The sequence below is a fragment of the Rhinatrema bivittatum genome, chromosome 4 (assembly GCF_901001135.1).
Source record: "Rhinatrema bivittatum chromosome 4, aRhiBiv1.1, whole genome shotgun sequence".
Lineage (NCBI taxonomy): Eukaryota > Metazoa > Chordata > Amphibia > Gymnophiona > Rhinatrematidae > Rhinatrema > Rhinatrema bivittatum.
Window position 1 is genome coordinate 34,652,758 of NC_042618.1, and position 12,121 is coordinate 34,664,878.

Sequence of the window (12,121 nt, forward strand, 5' to 3'; positions counted from 1 at the left end):
AAAGAACCAATCTGGGCAGGCTGCACCATCCCAACCTCAGAGAATTGTCTCTGAAGGCCTAGATACTGAAAGGCTAGTTTTGCAGCCTTTGACCTCTCTGATCGCGTGTCTCAGGTCCTGGTAGCTTCCAGGAAGCTTTCCACCAGGAAGTCTTATAACTTGAAGTGGAAGAGGTTTTCTGTCTAATGTGAGAGTCATGGCTTGGATCCGTTCTCTTGCCCCACTCCGAGGTTGCTTTGCTAATTGCTGCACCTTTCGGACACTGGTCTGAAAACCAACTCAGAGTACACCTGAGTGCTATCAGGGCCTACCACCAAGGTGTTGACGGTTCACTTGTCTCCGTGGAGCCCATAGTGGGCTGGTTCATGCGGGACCTGCTTCAGCTGAAGCCTCCCCTGTGGCCTCCTGTTATCCTGGGATCTCTACGTGGTGTTGGCTAGGCTCATACGAGATCCTTTCGAGCCGCTGTGCTCCTGTGATCTGAAGTACCTGACCTGGAAGGTCATCTTGGTTGCAGTCACTTCAGCATGAAAGGTCAGCGAGCTTCAGGTTTTGGTGACGTATCCGCCCTACACAAAGTTCTTTCATGATAGGATGGTCTTCCGTACTCACCCTAAGGTGGTGACTGTCTTTCATCTTAACCAGTCAATTGTTTTTCCCCAGACCTCTTTCACACCAGGGTGAATGGGCTCTGCTTAGCTTGGATTGCAAGAGGGCCTTAGCTTTCTACCTCGAGTGGACGGCAGGCCACAGGCAGTCTTCGCAGCGCTTCATCGCTTTCTACAAGTATAGATTGGGAGTTGCAGTTAACAAGCAAACACTGTCAAGCTAGCTGGCAGATTGTATTTCTTTCTGCTCTGTGCAGACGGGCCTTCAGCTTGGAGATTGTGTCATGGCTCACTCCAAAGCCAAGGCAGCTTCGGTGGTCCACTTGTGAGCAGTCCCCACGGCTGAGATCTGCAAGGCTGTAATGTGGATTTCTCTCTACATGTTCGCTGTCCATTACTGTTTGGACAGGAATAGCCAACATGACAGCAGTTTCGGCCAGTCTGTCCTTCGGAATCTCTTTCAGCTATAGAATTCAACTCTTCTGGCCTGGGGACCTTTTTTGGGTTCAGGCTGTCTCCTTCTGTTCTCCACAGCACCAGAGTTGTGCCTGTTGGTACTAGGTTGGGTTCCTGTGGGTTTAGTAAAGTTCAGGAGCAGCCTGTAGCTACATATTCATCCATGTGTGAAGACTACCATCTTGCTTGTCCTAGGAGAAAGCAGAATTGCTTACCTGTAACAGGTGTTCTCCTAGGACATCAGGATGTTAGTCCTCACAAAACCCTCCCACCACCCCACAGAGTTGGGTTTCTCCGATGTTTGTTTTATTATTTCGTAATTCTATGTTACAAGACTGAAGAGGGACCTCGCCATGGATAGTGGCATGCTGGGCCAACATCAGTGTGCTGGGCTCCATCTGATGTCATCCATGTGTGAGGAGTAACATTCTGCTGTCCTGGGAGAACACCTGTTATAGGTAAGCAATTCTGCTTTCTTTGCTGGTTGTTAAAGATCAGAGGTGTCTTCTCCTTCCCACCCACCCCCAAGTCCAACACAAGAATAATTCATTGATTGATGTTGGACACAAGCTTTTGAGACCCTGTGAGAGACCAATAAGGCCTCCAAAGCTCAGGTACAACTCAGCAGCTTTGGATATTTCTCACATTGCTCTAACAAAGGATATCGCTATCTGCAAGGGATCCAGCTATAATCTATAAATCTTCAGATTTAGGAAGAAATTTCAACAAGAAATGAGGTTTAGTTAACTTTTGGCATTAATACACGTATATCAACCTGTTCCACCTTAACAGCTGCTGGTAATGAGATGCAAATATGCACCAACTGCCCAAGTTAAGTCACTTTAGTTAATGGGCTCTTATGTAACCAACTTGCTATTGACCAAAATCACATCTGTTATAGGGCCGGGTCCTGTGGTTTTTTCACTGGAACCAGTTAGACTGGCTTATTTAGGCTTTTCCAGTGAATGAAGCGTCAATACAGTACTCGGTTACATCAAAGGCTGGAATGTGGTCCTTCTGATTTTTCATTTTGCTAGACTGCAAGATGCCTCGAGCTGAACAGGAGCAATTCTGATAAAATATTGCAAGATCATACATTTTTACAATGTAATTAAACAGATTAAGAATGTAAAAAAAAACAAAAAAACAGCCCCACATGGTGCTTATTCTAACAGCATCCATTTCTCTTCTACAACTAACTTAAAATGTCTCTAAATCAATTTTTTTTAAAGTTTCAGTAATTCCATAACATTTTGGATATCAGACTGTTTCTATATTACACTCTAATTCAGTGTGTTTGGTAAATATTGGGAAAGAAAAAGCAATTTCCCTTGAACTACTGGCATATATCCTTCACTATGAAAAGTGGTTGCTCATTTAATTCATGTTAACTATGTACAAAAACCCCATCTCAAGCAGCTCAGATTTTAAAACGGGGAGTGAATGTAATGCAGGGCTTGTAATATTCTCTATTGACTTGTTTGAAGCAGCTTTCAGTTCTGAATATGTTGGCACATTCATATAATGGATATGACAGAGGTTTATAAAATCAGGAGTGGAGTGGAACAGGTAAATAGGAACTTTGTTGCAGGAGGATGTGGGCAAGGCAATCTAGCATAGCTGGGTTTAAAAGGACTTTGGATAAGCTCCTGGAGAAAAAGTCCATAACCCGTTATTATCCAGGCAGACTAGGGGGAAAAGCCAGCGCTTGTCCCTATGAGTGAGCAACAAGGAATGGATCTACCCTTTGGGATCTGCTGGGTGCTTCCAAGTGCCCTGGATTAGTCACCGTCCAAGACAGGATGCCGGGCTCAGTGGACCTTCGGTCTAACCCTGCGTGGCACCACTTCTGTTCTTTGCTGCGCCAGCTTCATGCTTGCACCACCAGGTGGAATACTGAACAGGCCGCTTGCTTTGCTTTCAGTTGGCCTCAACAAGAGAATATTTGTGATTCTCTTCTCTCTTGTAGTAAGAGCTTTTCGGAACTACTTTGATCCCTTCTGGATACAATCTATCAGTCCCCAAGGCAATTTACAAGGATTCAGTTCAATAAGATTAATTAAGGGATATTTAGAGAAACATCATACACTACTCATTAACAAAACCTGCTCCTGCAACAACAAAACCCAAAGCACACAATTGTTTATAATATAGCAACATGCAAGAAAAAATTGTGGGTGCGGATGATGACTTCAGTATTTTATGGAAACAAAACCTGAATGTAAATTTTGTTTTTAAAAAGTTATGTTAATGTAATTGAACTCAATATACTTTTTCCTTGGACACTTGCATAGAACTGAAATTTAGTAAAATCTGACGTGTACCCACCTTAACTGTGTCAAATGGGTGTCCAACTAGCACACCTGCAGCACCTAAAAATAAATGAATATTAAAGTTACATGAGTCTGAGGTCATGGCTTTAAGATCGAAGGCCCTAATTTGTCCGCTGATTCCACAATCTTTCCCTCGGTATTTTACAAGCAGTAGAAGGCCACGGGCGTGTCTGCAGCACATTCTGACAAACCCACGGAGCGTGGTGCCCAGCCACTAATCATTGGTTACAAAAGAAACAGAAATCAGCCTCTAGGCTGTTTGACCAACTGCTGCAAACCTGCTTAACGCTTTTGAGACATCCATAGTCACCAAAAAAGAAAAAGCCAAAGTGGCAATGGGGCATGCGCATTCTCAGTTTACTTTACGTTTTCTGCAGCTTGGAATGCTGCCTGGGGGGGGGGAGGGGGAGGCCATTTCTCCTCTGCCGCAGACACATTCTAACCCCCCCTGCTGAGACAGCACGCGTTTGTGGAGTCCCTTGGAAGTTTTATATAAGGGTAGGGGGGTTTTTCTCCTAAGGGTGGGTTTTATGACAGGTAAGTATTTCAACCATGGGGTAGTGTTTCTCACACCTCTCCTGGCCTGCATTGGAGATTTGCCTGCACTGGGTCTCCAATATATGCAAATCTCTCTCATGCATATTCCTTGTGGATATCATGAAAACCCCCACTAGCTAGATGTGTCCTGAGGACAGGGTTGGAAAATGCTGATCTGTGATAATCAGCATCAAGGTTTGCTTTAAAGATTAATTTGGTGAAGCGAATTCAGCCTGTCATTCTTGTTTGTTTTTTTGTTAGTCCTGGGGGAATTCTGTGCTACTGCGGGGCACAGAATTGCCCCCCCCCCCATGCAGAATTGCCAAATTCTGCACAGAAAATGGCATAGAAGATGAAGGCTCCAGTTACTACGAACGGAGCACGGCAAAGATGAAGCCCCCGGCGCGCCACAAATGGAGCATGTGCCGTTCATGGTGAAGATGAAGGCCACAAATGGAGCGCAAGCTGTTTGTGGTGAAGATGAAGGCCCCGGCACGCTGCAAATGGAGCGTGCGTGTTTGCAGCAAAGATGAAGCGGGACGCGCTCCGCTCACAGCGTAAATGAAGGCCCCGGTGAGAATGAATGTGTGAGAAGCGAGGGAGGGGGTATACGGGAACAGGGGGCTGAGCAGGAGGGTGTGAGAAAGTGCAGGTGTGAGAGAGATCGGGGGGGGGGGAGGGGGTGCTTGAGAGTGGGTTTCAGAGAGAGGGAGCCTATATGAGGAGATTGTGAAGGAGTGTGTATGTATGTGAGAGATTGGGAGCTTATGGTATGAAAAAAGGATCATGTGTATGTGAAGGTGCAAGCCTGGGTGAAGTGATTGTGTATGTGTGAGACAGAGCCTGTGTGAAGGGGTGCATGAGAGAGAGACATAGGTAGCCTGTGTGAGGATGTATGTGTGAAAGAGAAAGGGAGCTTGTGTGGGTGTGTATGCAAGAGAGAGGGCCCTGTATGAGGGGATGTGTGTGTGTGTGTGTGCGAGAGAGTGAGGGAGCCTGTATGAAGGTGTGTGTATTAGAGGGAGCCTGTGTGTGAGAGAGAGGGAGCCTGTGTGAGAGGCAGTATTGAGAGAGGGGTCAAACTCGGAGTGGCGATAGGGTGGAGGGAAGAGATACTGGTAGGTGGAGGAGTTGGGGCCTGAGAGGGCAAAGTGGCCAGAGAAGTAGGGAGAGTGAGTGGAAGGGATACTCCTTCAGTGAAGTTCTAGGGGAATTCTGCTCCAAATATTTAAAATTCTGCATATTTAAGTAATAGCTTTTTTCTGTATTAATTTAAAATGTAATTACTTAAAAACTGTCATGTAAGTTGTGTTATTTTGACCATTGTAAACTATGCAGAATTTTAAGTTTTTATGCACAGAATTCCCCCAGGAGTATTTTTTGCTAGAAGGAAGAAGTAGGATCAATAAACTGACCTTTCTGTAGTAACACATTCCTTGTCATGCTGCCTGTATTATGATTGGCAAAACCAACTAGCCTTAGCCGCCCAATCAACTTAGGTCAGGGTTAGGCAACGGTGGCTCTCTAGTGCTACAAACAGGTCTGGTTTTCAGGATCTCTACAATGAACAGACAGGAGATAGACAGGGGCTTGAAAAGGTATTTTACCCCCTAAAAAATCAGCAGATTTGTGTGGATCACAAATGGCACTTACATAGATTGTTCTGAATAGTATTTTTATTGCAAACCAGCATGCACTTAAAGTACATTTTCAAAGTCACAATTCATTATTTCTCTGCATTTTTTGTAAAATAAAATTAACTGCAAAATGCTGCTTGCATCAGTATTCAACCCCTATGCTGTGGAAGCTCAGAGTTTACACAGATGAAAGATATTGCCCTAACAACTGGCCTCTACCTGCGAAGCATTTAAAAAAAAAATAAATAAATAAAAATTCAGGTTTTCTGGTTTAAAAAAAACCCTAATTCTCATGCCACTGATCAGACTAAATCTGAAGGAAAGCTGTGCAAATAAAGAGCAAAGAGCATGCTAAGGGAATTAAAGATATTGTAAATGATCTATTGTAAATGATCTGTTATTGTTATAGTTAATGAGTTATCTTCTGCTATTGGCTTCTCTCCTCCCCAATTCCAGTACCCCTATTTTATTGTAACTTTCTGCCTTCTTCTATGGTTCTGTTAACATTATTATCCTTCTTTCCTTGTAAACCGATATGATCTGTATCATGAATGTCGGTATAAAAAAAGCACTAAATAAAGTAATAGACATACACAAAATAGGAAAAGGTTACAAAATAATATCCAAGTGCTTGGATATCCCAGTGAGCAGCATTGGATCAATTGTGAGGAAGTGGAAGCTGCATCTATCAGCAGCTCTCTAGCTATGACGACTGTTAATTTCCCATGTTTGATGTAAACCGATGTGATATGACTTGTGTCATGAACACAGGTATAGAAAAGAATAAAATAAATAAATCATATCATGCAGACACTGCCTAGAGAAGGCCATCCCTCAAAACTCAGCATCAGAGCAAGGAGGAGACTTGTGAGGGAAGCCCCAGAGAGGCCAACAGTCACTTAGCAGGAGCTACTGAGTTCAGTGACTGAGAAGGGAGTGGAGCTGCACCAGTCAACCATATCGAGGGCTCTGCATACAACTGGCCTGCATGGGAGGGTGGCTAGAAAGAAGCCATTACCGAAGAAAAATCACAAAGCGCATCTGGAGTTTGCCAGAAAGCATCAGTGATCCAGCTAGCATGTGGGATAAAGTGTTGTGGTCAGATGAGACAAAAGTGGAGCTTTTTGACCAAAATTCAAAACGCTATGTGTGGCAAAAACCTAACACTGCCCATTCCTCAGCAGACACATCCCAACAGTAAAGTGTGGGGATGCTTTTCCTCAGCGGGGACTGGGCATCTTGTTAAAATTGAAGGACGGGTGGATGGTGCAACATACAGGGAGATACTGCAAGACAACCTGCTTCGGTCTGCTAAAAAACTAAAACCTGGGAGAAAGTTCCCCTTTCTGCAGGACTGTGATCCCAAGGACGAGGCCAAAGCAATCCATAAGCATCATCCAACCAACCTGAATAACCTGGAGCAAATCTACCAGGAAGAATGGGCAAAAGTCACTTCCAAAACTGTGCAAAGCTGGTAGAAACTTACCCCAAAAGACTTAAAGCTGTTGTTGCAGCAAAAGGTGGCTCTACCAAGTACTAGTCTGAAGGAGCTGAATACCTTATACAAGCAGCACTTTTCAGTTTTTTATTTTATTTTGTAAAAAATGCAGAGAAATAATGAATTGTGACTTTGAAAATTTACTTTGATTATAACTAGGAGTGTGCAGGGATAAAAAATGTTTTTGTTTTTCTGTTCTTTTTCGGGAGTTTTTTGCCCCCACAAATTTCAGCTGAGGATGCAGTAGGTTGCTGCAGCCTCTGTCTATGCAAGGCTGACATCTCGGCCAGAGGCCAGAACCCAATGCCTGGGCCTTGGTCTAGGCTGGAGGCTGATGCCAGGGCCTCAACCTGAACGTAGGCCAGAAGCCTGATCTCGATGTCTGGACCCCAAGCCTTGCAACTCAGATGACTGTGTCTTCCTTCTTTCTTCATAAGCTGGGATCACGCCAGGAGTTAACTTTGATTATGGCATTATACGGCAATGCTGAACATTGAAATGGTGCCGTATGCTGGGGTGCGTCCCCACTGGAAGGCATCGGTTTAAGAAGAAGAGGATGCTATAGTCGCTGCTCCAATGCCTGGGTCTTTACCCTAGGCCGAGGCGTTGGGACCCGGCCTTGGGCCTGGGCCCAGGCTCCAGCCTTTGCTGAGGCCAAGCGATCAGGGTGCGGCCGCTGGGCTGCAGTGTCAGGCTTGGGCCCTGGTCTAGGCAGAGGCCCAAGTGTTGGGACCCAGCACCAGGCCTGAGCTGGGCTACTCGACATATCAGAGAAGTGAAATTTTTCAGGGGGCCCAGACCTAGACTGAGACCCTGGCATCATACTCAGGCATAGGCCATGGCCCCTGCTTTGGGCCTCAGCCTAGGCCCGATACAGTCTTGTTAAACGAATGCAATGAATACGGTTCATTTCATTCAGGGAGGCCCTCATTTGTTGCATTTTACACATTCATTTAAAAATAATGTACATCCCTAGACCATACTAGTTTGTTCCAGTCAGTATGCTTATTGCAGTCCACATAAATCTGACATTTATTTATTCACTCTTATATACTGCTCACTCAGAGCATCTCTGGTCGGTGCAGTTTACCAAAAATAAATCATAATTACAAAACATGTAACAGCAAACCTACAATAATAATTCTTATAAAAACTAAAAGATTAAAACTACAATAAAATAACTATAAAATTTAGTCCAATAGAGAGGCATACTGCATATAACGAATGTTCCCTTCTCAAGGCTAAGATGGAAAAAAGGCCAATATTTCACTTTTTTCCGAAAGGAAAAATAATTTGTCTCTAGTCTCAGAGGTCCAAAGCTCCAGGCCTATTACAGAAAAAAATTATTTTCCGAAATAAATGTCCTTCACCTCCTTAACAGTGGAGGCATTGAATGCAAATCTTTCTCATGTATGTTCATGGTGGATATCCTGAAAACCAGGTGTTTGCAGCATTCCTGGACTGGCATTGCCTACCCCTTATTTATGTAACAGCCTCAACACAGGCTGAAATCCACACTGTTCTTAACACCTTCAAATTTATTCAGATGCTTCTCAAAATGAATGTATGAGGATTTTTTGTGTTTATTAACCCCCCAGTGAAGGCTGTTTTACTTAGGGGTTGTATATTTTTGCAATTTTACAAGGAGAAAATTGAAAAGTACAAAGCGTTCCACTCTCACATATTCACAATACTTTCTTGATCAGACTTGCATGTCTGGGTGATAATAAATTACACAGAGAACACAAGCCAAGGGCACAGATGAGAATTCTTTGCGTTTCTATTGGATAGTTTGGAGGGAGTACAAGCAAGCTGTCTGCATTTAAGACAACTCCCCTTTATACATTATTCAGAGTTTGCGTGCTGTAGATTATAAACAACCTTTGGAACAGGTTTGGTAGTACATTAAAATGGTAACATCTTAAGTTTTGCAAGGCACTGTAAGCAGGTGGCTAACATCTTCACACCGTTATACAATGTTCACATTCTGCTGTCTAAAAAAAATACAAATGGAAACGTATTAAAGGTAGGCATTGCTTTCACGGATCTACACCACATATTCCATGAAAGAGATATAGAAATATTCCAAAAGTAATTAAGAATGACGGTGAAAGCCCTTTTTAGCAATAACAGCCAAGAGTCATTTAGGATAAGTGTCTACTAATTTTGCACAGCGGGATGGTGCGGAGTTTACCCGTCCTCCTCGACAGAAGAACTCCAAGCCCTTTCAGGTTGGCAGGGGATCATCTATGGACACCAGCCTTCATCTTGGCATAGATTTTCTACTGAATTTAGCTTTGGGCCACCCAAGGACATTTGCTTTCTTCTTGCTGAGCCACTGCATTGTTGCTTTTGCTTAGAAAGCACATCGTCCTGCTAAAAGGCTACTTTCCCTAGACTCAGGTCTGTGACAGACTGGAAAAGGTTTTCCTCAAGGAGCAGTCTCTGACAGACATCCATCTTTTCCTCGTATCTTCATAAGCCTCCCTGTCCCCCGCTGCCGCAAAGCATCCCCAAAGCAATGCTTTACTGCAGAGTTGGGGGTCGGCAGGCTGATGTGCTGTTTGTTGTATGCCACGTGCATCGCTTAACGTGGAAACTCCAGAAAAGTTCCTCTTTGGTCTCAGACCACAAAATCTCCCCCCACGTGTGCGCAGTGTCCCTTAAGTGTTTCTTTGCAAACGCCATGCGGCACACCACGTAGCCTTTCTTCAGCAGTGGCTGCCTTCATGCCACCCCTCACATTCAGGCCATGTCTATGGAATAAGCTTGAAATTGTGGAACAGTCGACATTTTTCTCAGAGTGTGCAGTAGTTATTTTAGTAGCAGTAGTAATCTTAGGTCATACAGCAACCTTCCGCAGCAGGTTCCTTAACCCATGGCTCCTGGGAGAGGTGGCCTGAGTGCAGCAGTGTCTGGGATGTGCTAAACTGTTTCCCAAGGGATATTTAGAGGACCTTTGTTTTCAGTTTAACCCGATTTTCACCCTAATTTTAGGATGATTAAAAAGCATTGCCTGGAGGTGCAGATGCAGAATCTGCTTAATATTGTATTACTGTCTCTGCTTCTATCCATCAGAAATAACTCCAATATTTTACCCAGGAAAATAGTCATTTTTCCACTGATTTTCTTCTCTTTTTAGTTCTTGTCATAATAAACCCTGAAAATCCTGAGAAAATTAAAAAAAAACAAAAAAAAAACCCCAAAAATGAAGGTCCCTAGGGATATTCCACCAAACTGAAATAATCTTTCCCCGAGCTGTACCTTTAGAATGATGTTATCCCAGAGTTCCTCTGGCAGCTCCTTGTCTGGTATGAATTGACATTTGCTTCAAATTCACTTCATATGACAGAAATAACTTGATTCTTCATCCAGGAGTATTTGAGTCAACTCAGCTACTGTGATTGGATACAGGGGGCTCTACTTAACTTCTATGATGGGCCTTAAGGCAATCCTTTGAACTGCAGCTAATTTGAGTTTGCTGATTTATTTTATTTATTTATTTATTTTATGAACTTTGGGATATTTCTATAATTGTTCTTTCATAAAAACAAAATGTGTAAAATATGTGGTGTAGATTCAGTGAAAAAAACCTACTTTAATGCATTTTGATTTGTATTGTTTAGACAGCAAAATATAGAATTAGTCATCCAATATTAAATCTGCTCTCTCTAAGAAAAGTACTTGAAAAGTGTGTTATTCTAGTTAGAAGAGTTTATGGAGTGTCAAAATAATTTAGATAGCCACCATTGTGGCTTTAGAAAACTCCCAGAACAGAAACTAGACTTGTTTCTGCTGAATATGCTGTATTGCAGACTTGATAGTGAAGTATCTGGTATTCTTGTCCAACTGGATCTATTAATGACCTTTAATTTAGTTAGCCATGACATTTTGTTGAGGTATCTCCATACCTTATGGATAAGGGGCAGTAGTATTAGAACATAAGATATTGCCATGCTGGGTCAGACCAAGGGTCCATCAAGCCCAGCATCCTGTTTCCAGCAGAGGCCAAACCAGTCCACAAGAACCTGGCAATTACCCAAACACTAAGAAGATCCCATGCTACTGATGCAATTAATAGCAGTGGCTATTCCCCAAGTAAACTTGATTAATAGCCGTTAATGGACTTCTCCTCCAAGAACTTATCCAAACCTTTTTTGAACCCAGCTACACTAACTGCACTAACCACATCCTCGGGCAACAAATTCCAGAGCTTTATTGTGCGTTGAGTGAAAAAGAATTTTCTCCGATTAGTCTTAAATGTGCTACTTGCTAACTTCATGGAGTGCCCCCTAGTCCTTCTATTTATTTATTTATTATTTATTTATTTTTTAATTTTTATATACCGAAGTTCTTGTAGAGACTACAAATCACTCCGGTTTACATAAAACGAATAACTGCTCAACAGAGAGCGGAGCTTTACATGGAACCGTAGAACATATGGAACAGTATAACTGTTTGACAATTTAACATAGTACTAAATAAAGAAATAATAGTTTAACTGGAACATAAATAAAGAGTATAATATTTTAAATATGAAGAAGTATAACTATTTAACGTAGTAATAAAAAATAAAAAAAAACAAAAAATATAAGCAAAGCCAAATAAATATAAGAAAAAACATGAATTTTGAGCTCCAAGATAATTGTCCCTTTTGCATGTTCTTAAAAGTAGTATTTGATACAGTGTCCATAATTAAGGGATATCTAGTAAATTAGGAAGTCTGTCCGTCACAGAAAGAATTAAGCGTCTGGGAAAGCTTGTTGGAAGAGAAAAGTCTTCAGTCTTTTTTTGAATTCTTGATGACTGGGTTCTAATCTGAGATCTGGGGGAAGAGTGTTCCATTGGTGTGGGCCTGCTGAAGATAGCGCTCGTTTGCTCAATGATGATTTTATTTGCGGAGCATGCAGTGATCCTCTGTATGCGCTTCTGATTGGTCTGGAGGAAGTGTGCGGTTGGAGTTGAGAGCTTAATGTGATGGGGGCTAGTTTGTTTGTCGCTTTGTGGATGATAGTGAGTACCTTATAGAGTATCCTTTGTTTAATGGGGAGC

General features: G+C 42.6%; 1 protein-coding gene across 1 annotated transcript in view; it reads right to left on the reverse strand.

Moving 5' to 3' along the window:
* SLC25A29 (solute carrier family 25 member 29) overlaps positions 1–12,121 on the reverse strand; it is a 62,857-nt gene that overhangs the window by 34,746 nt on the left and 15,990 nt on the right. The window contains exon 2 of the mRNA XM_029597937.1: positions 3,393–3,436. Within this exon, the coding sequence (XP_029453797.1) occupies positions 3,393–3,436 (44 nt within the window). The remainder of the gene's footprint in view (positions 1–3,392; positions 3,437–12,121) is intronic.